This window comes from Genypterus blacodes, unplaced genomic scaffold, assembly GCF_046128005.1.
Source record: "Genypterus blacodes isolate CSIRO-AG114 ecotype Tasmania unplaced genomic scaffold, CSIRO-AGI_Gbla_v1 ptg000070l_1, whole genome shotgun sequence".
Taxonomy (NCBI): Eukaryota; Metazoa; Chordata; class Actinopteri; order Ophidiiformes; family Ophidiidae; genus Genypterus; species Genypterus blacodes.
Genome location: NW_027466880.1, coordinates 464,304 through 477,470, shown reverse-complemented (window position 1 = coordinate 477,470; position 13,167 = coordinate 464,304). Strand labels below are relative to the sequence as shown.

Below are 13,167 nucleotides of genomic sequence, written 5' to 3'. Positions count from 1 at the left end.
CACACACACACACACTCATGCCTCAAGTGATGTTTCTTGTTTGCGATAACGCCACTAATGGCTCTGAAGACCTGGAGCCCGATTGGCCGATTGCAGCTGTTGCTAGGATACGGCTCTATGGTATGCCTCGGCAATGCTGATATTAAACTCGCATTAAGAAAGGAAAAGATGAAGAAAGGGAAAATTTTATATCATGTTATTTAATAATGGTACTCTATGGTATATCATAAAACATTTACAAAATATTCACAAGGTGATGCAATCAACTGACAATACATATATTTCAGTTACATACTTTCAAAATTAAAAGCTTATACTTTTTAAAAGCTTTGCAGTCAGTAGAACAATCTAATGTGTTTTCAATTATGTTAACTTCATACAATACTACCTTCATTTACATATGCAAGATTCTGCAAACTAACAGTACAAACCAAGCAGAAAGAGTATATACAATATTTACAACAGAGCACTTTTAACACACAATATGTCCCATCGATCATGGTCTGAGCTGACCAGTCATTTCTCCCTGATTGCCCTCATTTCATAAAAATCTCTCAACAAGCACAAACGTGTAATGTTCCAGGAAACTCGACATGATGGTACTGTATATATTCTGAAAATAGCTTAGGTCGTTCCAACAGTGCATTATGCAACCTGCACCTGTGTGTTAGACATTTCTATTGCAATATCATAGACTTTATATTGATTTCAGCTTCTATATGAAAGCATGGAAAATTTCATTTACCCTCGCAGCATAAATGAACGGTAAGAAATCATGGTTGTTGTAAATGTCTGTACATATTCAACTCTTCTCTGGAAAATGAGTCTGTGCTTCCTTCCTCGCCAGCGGTGTGAGATCTCAGAGGACAAAGTGAGGAGAGATGTGGAATTTCGAAAGAGAACAACTATTTCTCACTTTTTGGTCTTCGGAATAACTGCCGCCGACGATCACCAGGGAGGGAGAGGTGATGAGTTGGTACTGAAAATGAATGTTGACTCGAAGAAACACAATGGAGAATATGGTCTTTTTTTCAGTCCTGGAAGCATCTGGAGACTTTGCATTTTTTATCTAGTTCACGAGAGCCCGACCTCCTGCTGTGCCCACGTCCTTTACTGATATTTTCCCGTTCCGTTCAGTCACGTGTCAGACTTGGCACAGCTCCCACCACAACTATCCATCAAAAGGCCAAGTGACTTGGGCAGCCTAGGCTCGCATGGGAAGCGAGGAAGTTCTCCACGGCGGATACCTGTGGCTCTCCCAATTCAAGGATCGATGCGGAAGGCCAACAGCTTGTCGGAGTGCATGTTGTTCAGGGTGCGCAGGTCTGGCAGACGCAGCAGCAGCTTGGGGAAGAGGGTGGTGTCATCCGGGCGCCGATGAGTGATGAGGGAGCGCAGGGCTTTTATTAGATTCTCTTGCAGTTGCTCTACTGCTCCAACCTCGACGATGCCAGAGCGATCTGAGGGGGAGAAAGGAAGGAGGGGGTAGAGGTTAGAAACCAGGAGATGAGGAAACGTGTGCCCTGAAATCTACATACTTGTGGTATGTGTGCATGTTTGTGCGTTTGTCTTTACCTGCAGACACCAGCACAACAGCCATGAACAGCGCCATCTCGTCTGGCTCAAGACCCAAAGATCTGAGCTTGTCGCTGAAGTCGAACATGGCGTCCAATAAGGAGCCCATGCCCAGAGCTCTCAGCGATGCCAGGGAGTAGGTCTGCCCGTTGAGGAAAGTAACAGTCCTTGCCTTGGCGTCGAACAGTGAGCAGAACCTCACCATCAAAACCTATAGACAGAAGCAAACCAGGTCAGCATCCAACAGGTCTACAAACCGTATGAGACGAAACATAAAGAGAGTTCAATTACAACAAATTGTGCTTGGTTGTACCTGGAAAGTGCCAGATTTGAGCAGCATGACTTGGTCGTGCTGGCTGAGACTCTGGAAGCCTGGGATGCTCTTGGCAAACTCGACCACTTCTTTGACAGCTGGGGTGAAGCACTGGGAGAAAGACTCCCAAATCTCTTGACTGGAGCGACTGGCTGGAGCCACGGGACATGAATTGAGTGGACACGCCTGATAACGAGAGAGGAGAGGACAGGAAGCGATTAATATACATAGTAGACTGATTGAATCATGAGATACAGCACATTTTGCAGAGTGAGCCTTCTGCAATTATAGGAAAACTGAGGGAGATCAAGAATCTAAGATAACAGGTTTGTCTGGCATGATAACATTTTGAGATTGGACCTAAAAATGTATCCAGTGTTTTGTAATTAACGTTATCGGCCAAAACTAAAGACGTACTAATTACAGTGCAGTTTATGGCTGAGACAAAAAACAGGCTAAAAATAAGACTCACCAACACTTTGGCTCCTCCGTTCAGCTTCCAAGGACAGGAGCTTTGGTTCTGGGAATCGCTGGAATGAGAGCTGTTCTCATTGGCCAAGAAGGACTGAGATGATAAGCTGTCTCTGACTGGGCACTGACTGGGGGCGTAGGTGTATTTGGCATTGTCAGTGTTAGCACTAGAGTTGTGGGTGTTGGAGTCCACGGGGCAGCGTGTGGGGACGTGGTAGCCGGACGTCAGGCTGGACTGCTCCCCTTGGGTGGAACTGGAATGGGGCTGATGCCGTCTGTGGGCTGCAGCGTGCGAGTGAGAAGCTTCCTGCGCTGCGTTGTTGTGGTGGTGGTTGTTGTTGTTGCTGCTGGCGACCATTTTGAGTGGTTTCTCTTCGCTGTTGACAAAGTTGCCATGGTAAGACTGCGATCTGGCCGCAAACGCTTCGTTCGACAGGTTCTGCGGACTGCAGGGGGCGTCGGCGGGAGTTGTCTCCATTTCCAGGGAAGCCGACTCGTTGAGGCTGTTCATGTAGCTCTGCATCTCATCCAGCAGTCTCTGTTTCTCCCTTTTTGGGATGCGGCCAAAACGCACAGCTGAGGAAACAAAGAGGGCGATCCTGTGTTAGCAAGCGCTGACATTTCGCACAAGTATCACTGCTAATTCCAGCTTTCTAATCACACAATGATCTGTAAAGGCCTTTGAATGGCGGCAACACCACAGTCAGGCAGCTATCAGGGGATCCACCTTGGCCCTGGTGCTGCATAGTTTCCATCTCTCCCTGCTCCATCCACACCTGTTTAGCTACTGGAAGTCAGGTGTGTTTAGCCTATTCAAATTTCGCAGACACCAACTCTCCACTAGCTAACCAGGTGTGTGAGGGCAGCGAGGGACGGATACTACGCAGGGTTGTGATACTCGAGGACCAAAGCAGAGGAAGACATTTAAAATGATTTCCACAAGACGCTGCAGATGAACAGCTCAGTATTTTTCATATAATCTCTGTTTGGAACGCTAATCCCCAAAACCTTTTCACCGTCTCTGATTACTCTGTCGTTCACTGGTGTTAATACAATACGGACACTAAAGCCTTCCTCTCATCTGTCTGCTCTGCTTCATCCTCTTCTCCATCCTTCCAATCCTCCCTCCTCCTCCCCTTTTGCACACTGCACCTCCACTGACAGACCTATTTTTAGTTTGCTGTATCCCGCACTGCCTCCCCCAATCTGTGCGAGCGCTGGTTAAAGCAGTCGCTCTCTCTTTCCTTTTGAAGTAGGTCACTGGGTCAACAGCATCGAGCCGAATGTTAGCAAAATGACAGAATGAGTAGGGGGGGGCAAAGGTGAATAAGACAAGAGAAGTAGGTAAGAGAGGAGAATTGACGGCGTTATAGGTTAAGTAAAGACCAATCAGTTGGGACTGATCCATGAGCGGAGATTGCGCAATGATTAACTGATGTGAAAATACAGCAAGAATAGAGGAATGTTACGATTTTGGGGCCGGGTCAAACCAAGAACATGTTCCCATTTAATTCTCTTTTTAATTTGACTATGGTGATTTAAAAAATCCTCTTTGAATGTTGAGCCCGGCGCACTCTGATTTATCTGCAGGTGATTTTTCACTCCTGCTTTTTGGCTTTTTTGGGTCGCCTAAATATGTTTACTCCAGAAAATCCATGATTTATGATCACCTAGTTTAGTCGCGTCCCCGGAGACACGAGCGCTGCAGGAGAAACTGTAGAGTCGAGACAAATTACTGCGCTGATATGCTTTTAAACTATAGAGCCAGGTTTGTTGTTTTGTATGATTAACAGGACCGAATATCATTATGTTTCCAAAGACGGCGGAGAAGTAATCGGAGAGAGAGAGAGAGAGCGCTGCAATCAGACACGTGGGGTCGCCAAAAGCTCTGTGCCCCAATTTCCCAAAATAAACTACATTTTGTCACAGTTTCTCCATGACTGATGACTACTGGGACTCTGGTGCTCCTCTTTTCATAAATCAGACACCAGAGCAAGGACAGAGGACGACAAAGGGGAACAAAGGACACGGAGAGGAGCTCAGGGAAAGAACAGAGACGAGAACATGAGGACGGAAATGACCAGTCAGACAGTACAGTTCTTCAAATTAATTAAAAAACGACAACTAGAGAATCGTCATTCGGCTGCTAGGAATTACTTTTAATATTTGAGGTCTGACGTTTGATGACGGTTTCCCATTAGAACATACAGAACAGAAACTGTCTCTTACCATCTCTGGACATGCCCACAGAGAGACACTTCTTGAAGCGGCAGTGCTGGCAGCGGTTTCGGTTCATGCGCATGATCAGACAATTTTCATTCTTTACACACATCTTGTAGTGGATATTCTGCTGGATGCTGCGTCGGAAAAAACCCTGGAGGAAGGAGGTAGAAGAAGAAGAAATTAAGTATGCACCTTGGTGTGTATGCAGTATATTTAGTGACAAAAAAAGAAGATGTGATAAAAACGCAATAGATAGTGGGTCTCACCTTGCAGCCCTCACAGGCGTGGACACCATAGTGGAAGCCAGATGCAATGTCACCACACACTTTACACAGAAGCACCATGCCTCCAGTTTCTGTAAAAGAGTCATAAATATGTTACCAAAGGGATAAAAGACCATAAACAAACTGACGGGTAAATACAGAACAGGTAAGAGTGTAAATAAATTATGTACTTACTGGTGAATGTGCCAGTAAAACCACAAGGTCTCTTGGCCACTGTGGGATGATTGTAGGCCGCAGGTGATGCTGCTGTAATTTGGGTGACTGGAGCATTGTTCACTTCAGGAAAATGGAAGACCCTTTTGGGGGAAGGGGGGGATCCTCCCCCACGTTCCCTTCTCTGCTTCAGGGACCCAATCTCCTGAAAGGAGACACCCTCTGGGGACGAAGGCTGGGAGTGGGAGGAGGGTGACTGGGTCTGGTATCCACTTGAGGGGCTGCCAGGACTGGGACTGGCACTGCCAGATGAGCCAGCATACAAGATGACACCACCTGGAAGGACAAAGACGGACAAATGCTCATTCATTTTATCTGGGTCTGTGTCTGCACGCACACTGTAGACGGGAACACAAGTGTTGAGCAATGCTCTACTTTGAGCCAATGGATTGACTTGGCAGAGTTTCACAAAGGCAAACAGAACCCTGATCGTGTTGGGACAAGAGAAATTTGATCTGATGAATAATTTAAAAATGACACAGATAGAACACTTAATCTTCAAACCTGCTCTGCTCTGCCGTGTCTTTCTGACCTAAGCTAATGGACATCTGAGTCAAACAAGTCATGCCATGGGCTTGAAAAGGTGTCAGTATGTTTATATATATACTTTTACATTCTGAAAATCCTGTGGAGAGTTTGGCGTCAATGAATACAGGCCGCTACAACAAAGCAGAAATAAATATTTCTCTTTGCATCATGGAAAGCTGAATGGTCTAATGCGGTAGATTAATTACAGACGTTCGAAGCGGTATGACAGTGTATCAATGCGTCACTCAGTAAGTGAGTCAGCTCAGTAAGCCAAACAACCTGGCTTTGACAAGATAATAGCAAAGTGACTCATGCATGTACTATGTAAGCCCGAAATACTGCAGGAGCACTATGAGTCATTTAACTGACCAAACCAGAAGCATCAGGACAATACTACAAATTAAGGGTCTATAAATATATAGGTATATATGTTTATATTCCAATCATATTTTACCAATGTCACGATTCAACTATACAAAATGTGTTTTTTTCATGTCAGCTAAGGTCACTGTACCCGTGATTTACCACAGACACATGAACCTCTGCTGGATATACAGTCACGTCAAGGCCGAAGCGCCCCGTTACGCCTCGGCATAACGCGCTCAACATCCTCTTGTTTTGCAGACGTGTGTTCTTCCCTGCATGATGAGAGCCTGCCCCTCACGTGCAGCCCGAGCCAGCCAGCTGCCTGCCTGCTCCCTCAGCTCAGAGCCTGTCTCCCCTCCCTCCTCCAGCCCCCTCCTTTATCATCCCTCCTTCCTCCTCCTCCTCCCTCCCCACATTGGCTCCAGGCCTGCAGAGCCATCTATCCACCAGCCACCTGACCGGGAGCTCACATGGACTGTTGACACAGTTCCCGCCTGGCTCACAAGGCTCTTTGCGCAGTCCCGTGTAGACAACAGCAGCAGTACAATAACAAGCGCTAGGGCCGATCACGTTTGAAAGAGAGGGGGATTTAATGCTGCGAATACAGAGGGAGGGAACGTGAGAAGTTCAAGGCTGCCTTAAGGATGGAGCTGCATTTCACAGAGCCAATAGAAACTGTACAGAAGACCACACACAGTGTAACACTGTATTTAAACACCTACATTATCTATCATCTACATTGTGGATGTAAATGAATGTGAAGAGGACAAAGCCACCAGAGCTCATTCACACACTTTTAAATCCTGACATCATCTTTAATTGTTATTTTCACCGTTTACAGTAAAATAAATAAAGGAAATAACTTAATATATCCAGAAATACTCCCTTGCCCCTCCGATTCTGTCCTGACTGGTGTAAATGCCAACCTCATACACAATCTACATACTTCTCATTCCTAGTATTTTCATCAATGGAATATATCTTTAATGAGGAACCTGTAAAACAACAAACACCAGCTTCGATATCAGCTTTATACTCTAGTTGGACCAACAGGTTCCTGCGTGCGAGATAAGCAGTGGTTAGTCTAACTTGAGTGGCCATATTATTTAAACAGTAACAAGACCTTTAAATGGTTTACATATTCTTTCCGAGCACATTTCCACTTAAGGACCTTGACTCATGGGGGGAAAAAGCCTCTTGTGCCGTCTCTCCTTGAGCAAACACGTGCTGCATTGCCGTTTAGCTCACACTGCCTCCTTAATTCCACAGCTTACACGTGTTGAGGCTGAATGTAAGTTAGTCAGGGATGGATGACTTCTGGGTGGTGACAGTTCCAGTTAATGACTTCACACACACCACGCATTTACACAGATTATATACACACAGACATAGCCTTGTGTGTGTGTCTGTGTGCTCACCTGTGTGTGTGTGTGTGGGAGGGCAGTAAACGCCTATAGGCATGTGCATTGCCCAGAAAAGACAGGATAACGCCCTATTGTGACCAAGTCCACGCCTCCCTTCTGTACATTCACCATCACATCCCCGCCCCACTTGTGTAAAGATTACATATTCAGTGGGCTTATAGCAATTTCATGGAATGTGCTCTGACCAGGTGCCAGACGGACCTCTGGTAATATGGCAGGCACAGGTTTCAACATGTGACATATAGAGGCACACAGGGACACTAGAGCTGCAGAATAAACAAAACCCTATGCAGCTCCTCCCATTGCAAATCTACCCTGGCTTTCCCTCTCATAGGCCTCACCCCCTGGGCAAGCATTTATATGTCACTAGTGTAAACACCACCCATGTCCCATGTGTGTGTGTGGGGAAAACACTCCCTAAATTCGAGTTGCCTGTCCTTTCCGTGCGAGTGTTTACAGCTGCGCATGAGCAATGGACTTACTCCACGTGAAACAATTGGCTAGATGTCATGTGGCTATTAATGGAACATTTGAAAGAAATGATTCTTTAATTATATATCCCATGAATATCTAGGGAATCTGTAAAAGACAACACATCAATAGGTCAATATTCTTTGCTCTGGTTTATATGCTTTTATTTGTCCAAAGTTTAACAGAAACATTTTATAGTGATCTAGGTCACCCAGGCTTACTCATTAATGTTTAATAGACTAGGAGATGCAGGGTATACTCGATCTGGATAGAAATTCAATCTCTCATCCTTGGTTTGGCTTTTATCGTGACTTAGCTGGCTGCGTGATCATCTGCCATGGCACTGAGCACAAGGAATCTGGTTTCAGTGCTGGCATCAGAACTCTTTCCTGACATTCAGCTATTCATCCGGCTATCGCAAATGACGTCCAGGATGCATTTAGATGGTGACGGGCGAACGAAGCCTTGTGAAGCTCGTCTTCCAAACTCATCCAATATCCTTTTTGTATCTGTCATCACTAAAAGCTCAAACTATTCAGATATCAGTCATGGCTTTAGGTCAGAGGGTCAGCTCACTCAACACTAAATTACGTCATCCATCATCCTTTTAGCAGACGGATATTGTAGTACACTGTGATTAAGGCATTTAATGATTATTCTATGACTTATTTATGCCTGAACCTATAACACCGACCACACAGTGTTATTGCCATGAAGACAGGGGCATTGGTTTATCAAGGCTACCAATAATTCAACAATGACACCAAATAGGATAAGTGCAAGAACTGTGCCCAATAACAACAGCTGACTACAGACAAAATGTGAAGGAGGGGATAGAGCAGCACCCCACTTCCTCTCACAAAAGTAACAAATAATGTTTAGGCTGTGTATGTAATCTTAAAGGCATAATCTGTCCGAAACTCTCACAAGTTGTCCTGTCTTTCTACGCTGTCTAAAATGTCCCATCCTTCCGAAAAAGAACATAAACACACTATTGTGTCCAACATTCTTCCTTCAGTTCAGATCGACATAACAATATTCCTCCACATGGATGAAGCTGGATCGGCAGCACAATGCTTAGTGTAAGCAGACATGAAACAATTATTCAATTTAAAAAGCGCATTGAAATAATGGGATTGATTTTGAAGCCATTTGTCTCTGGCTAAAAAGCCATTCAATGTTAAATGGAAAACACAAGTTGTTTCTGGCATGGAAGAATATGATGAAGAACTTTAGTAGAAAGAAATATGATCCCTAAATTGCTTTGAAATCTAAATGTTGATAGGTAGTCTGATGTAAATGTCAAGTTCAAACCTGTAAATTCAAGAATGCTGCTACCAAAATTAAAGATGCGTCACACTGTATTAGTAGGAGGAGCCGGTTAGCCAGGTCACCTACTTCCCAAAGTTGGCTTGCAAAATGTAGGTTAAATTACTCTGTGGCTTCCAGAAGGAACATAGCAACACTCATTTTCAATACAGTGGGATTTAATCACTGGTTACTATTCCAACCCAGTAACCAGGGGGTTGAACAGGGCATTTAACCGCCAGTGACCCACTGACCAAGCTATGCACAAACAGGAATCCCCGCTCGAGCTGCAGAGGAACGACCGGTGGAGGCGGGGCCAGGGAATCACGCGCCGCACGTGGAGGCTGGGGTTCATACACGTGCTGTCAGCTCGAGTAGAGGCGGGTGCGTATTAAAACTCTGGCGCGTGATTCCAACATTATCACGAACCCTCCGCTACCCAGGATGCCCCTGGGCGGAGAAACGTTATGCTAATGAGCGAAGACGCAGAGCAGCCTCATTTTGAAATGATGTCTAACGAGAATATGCTAGTTTATATTAACGACATCGCCCTTTGACCGTCAATGCAATATGACAAGTCACGGAAATAAAAGGAAATTATCATACTTAGATTGTGGTGAACCGTGGGTTATCATTAACTTCCGCCTTTAGATATAAACCACGAGTCACGTGTTTGACCTGTTCACATTTTTCCTTCACAGATCGCCCTTTTAGTCATGGCCAGCGCATTGAAACAATTGGCACGGGTGCTTGTTTAGGTCGGTGGGCGTGACTATTCCTTGACAACCATAGTCGCTACACATGTGTGTGATGGGGGAAAAACACCACACCTCGCCTCACCTTAGCTTTTGTCGATTATGAGGGTGACGTGCAGCCGTTGGTACAAAGTAACACACACGTCATTCATACATATGCCGCAACATCCGATATGTGCGTAGCTGCTCCAACTTGCACATCTTCGCCGCATTTAACCCATGGCATAAAATGAGCGATACGGCGATCACGACGACGCATCAAAAGGATAAAATAGATATATAAATAAAAAAATTGTAATGTAAAATTAGATGCTACTGTACAATGTGCCAGATAGGCCAGGGTGTATTTTTTGGGTTTGTTTTCATGCAGAGCATCGAGTCCACTGCAAAGATCGGAGAAAGGTCCTCCTTGTGCGCACTCGGACATTCGGTCAATTCCGGCTAGTCCTGAAACCCCGGGCAACAAGCTAAACGCCAGACAGCTTCAGTACAGTCAATAGCCAGGCATGCCGCACACACAGACACACATCTAACCACCTCGTGTGTGGGTGTGGGAGAGGGGGGCTGTCACCATCTCATTTCCATGCAGATTATGTTTTAACATTGTAGGAGCACAACGTAGACCTCCATCGAGAATTGCAAACTTAAACGGTGCATATATGGAATTATGCTTCAGAAATGCGATTAAAAAAATATACAAATAAAATAAAAACATTTGTAGATATCAATTGAATCAAATTGTGAAACATAATCTCCGCTGTCATTCCTGCGGATACATCTACATATGGCAGTGCCAACAGAGACGCTTAACGCATCCACCGTCTAAAACAATGTACAATCCACTTCAAAATAAATCAACTTAATATATAATTACGAGAACATATAAAGCTGACTTACCGCCGGGGCTGTTCTCCATGTTTTCAAGTGGGTCGCTGTTGTTCCGTTCCGTGCTGTAAAATGCGGGCATTTAATGCTGGGCTTGCTGCCTCTGCGTGTCGGTGAAGAGTTTGGTTGATACAGGTAAAATGGTCATGAGCTGCCTAGCTGTATAGAGGTTATCCCAAAGATCAGACCGTCTGGAGGCTCTTTAAGAAAAAAACCCGATCAGCAAAGAAAATAAACTCTAACGTCACTATTTGATGCAAGTGAATCCAAGAGAAAACGTCCATAGAGCAGTAAATGCAACCGTCCTCTCCGTCTGCACACCTTATAATGGGAGGAGATCACTGGAACGTAGTGGTGGGGGTTCTGTGAATTAAAGAGGTCCAACGGCACTCAACTGCTTGACATGTACAGTCACCATCAAAACACGACAGAAGTGTGGAAGTAGTTTAAACACTCCCCCACGCGTCAATACGCAGCATGCGTCCCACTAAGTCCAGCACGTTTTCAGGTGCCTGAGAAATGTGACCGTGTTGTGTGTGTATATGTGTGTGTCCCTTCAACTGCCTATTTCTCTCTCTCGCTCTCTCTCTCCCTCTGTCACACACACGCACTCGCTCGCTCGCACGCAGACACGCCACCCTTCCACCCACACACCCCCGGCCTTTTTTTTTTTTAACTCTTTCTCACGTTCTGATTGGCGGAGAGCCCCCGCGTGCATTAGGCACATTGTACTTGCTCCACACTGGAATGCTGCTTAAAAGCGCTACAACATGTGCGCATGGCATGTGAGCTCGGGCTGCCCTACTGACACACATTTTATGCTAATGAGCTGCATGGGCTCGGCCCTGAGCGCGAGGCACGGAGTCGTTGAGAGGTCTCACTCCGACCACGCTTCCGGTGAATCAGTAGGGTAACGACAGCGCCCACCAACCTCTGCCAGCAGTCTTCAAAATGCAGCCACTACAATGTTTTATTAAGTTTATTTTTACGTATAGCATTTTTTGTGTGGAAAGAATACAAAACTAGCAAGTTCTGAACATGTACGTCAGAGATCACAACCATACATTTTTAAAACTGGACATTCAAAAGTAGTTACAGTGAAAATAAATCTAAAGAAAACTTACCTGTCAGCTTGCTTTTAAAATAAATAAATCAATTTCAGTTATCTTCTCTCTTCCTCTCTACCTCTGACTCTCTCCTGTATGTTGTAATAATAAATAAATAAAGAACAAAAACAAAGATAATTTTGTTGTTTCTGTCCATTTTTAGCATTTTGAGTTAGGTTAGATTTCTTGATTTTAATAGTATTTAAGCTTTATTTTTGATTAATATTCTAAATTATTAAGATATTGATTTTGATTTGGTTGGAGGCTCTGAATTAAATTTTCATTATATCAATAATATACATTTTGTTTTGGTCTTTTCTATGACTTTCCTATCTTAATCTTCTTGTGTGGGTGCCATTTTCTCTCAAACCAAACTGGAAAGGTAACCCAATATGTCACAAGTGGTAAATTATCTTAACACCGCTCCAGCGCAGTATACATTAGAGTCTAAGTACGCACGAGCGCATGTGCACGTGCCCTTCCCTGTTCACTGCATGAACCGTGCGCATGCGCGAAGGTCGACGCCCCATGTTGGCAAACAGATATGATTTACCGAGTGAGTGTCTGTCTGAATATAGACGATCTTTGTCCCAGAGAGCTGGCACGTGTGGAAGGGGCGGCACTCACCGTGACTTCCCCCCACCCCCGTCTCCTCGTCACGTTTCCTTTCTGTTCAGAGGCTGTGTTCTGAAAGCCCAAATACTGACAAGGACGCAGTGAATGTAGGTCAGAAGCTGCATGTGTAAACATGAGCATCACGAAAACAGACAACTGTGCCCAAATGTAGTCTCAAGTATCTAAAAATGTTCAATGTTCTGCCAGACATAGAGGGGGCTGAATTTAGGTCACGTCGCTCACCCGTGGGGGTAGATTAGAATTTATTTATTCACACTGTTTCTCTTTTCTTTATACGTGAGGTGAATGAAAACCACACTGCAGCCTTCTAAACTGCAGGGAAGTAGGGTATGAGGTCGTTCATTCTACAAACCACTGCAATGCTCGTGTCCAAGTTATCTGTTCATAGAAATGACCACCATGGGCTCAATTCAGATTAAACGTGTTCTGTACAAGACAAGCCACCATTTAGCTGCTCTGCAATGTATAATCTACCCCCATTAGGGAAGATTTAAGGTTTAAGTCTCTATGGTGCACATGCATGTAGGACAGGATTGTATAGTATCAGTGTCATTCTTCATTAAGATACCACAGGCAATAATTAATATGTTTAACATTCCCTTTAAAACA

The 13,167-nt window shown here is 44.6% G+C and overlaps 1 protein-coding gene across 1 annotated transcript; it reads right to left on the bottom strand.

Moving 5' to 3' along the window:
* Nucleotides 1-181: 181 nt before the first annotated feature.
* On the bottom strand, nucleotides 182-11,455 carry LOC143005350 (nuclear receptor subfamily 1 group D member 2-like). Its single transcript, XM_076156739.1, has 8 exons — nucleotides 10,829-11,455; nucleotides 5,041-5,355; nucleotides 4,849-4,937; nucleotides 4,589-4,733; nucleotides 2,361-2,935; nucleotides 1,889-2,074; nucleotides 1,576-1,786; nucleotides 182-1,460 (listed from the first exon to the last, which is right to left on the bottom strand). The coding sequence occupies exons 1-8, from the start codon at nucleotides 10,896-10,898 to the stop codon at nucleotides 1,264-1,266; spliced, it is 1,788 nt and encodes a 595-aa protein (XP_076012854.1). The 5' UTR covers nucleotides 10,899-11,455; the 3' UTR covers nucleotides 182-1,263.
* Between the last annotated feature and the right edge of the window lie 1,712 nt (nucleotides 11,456-13,167).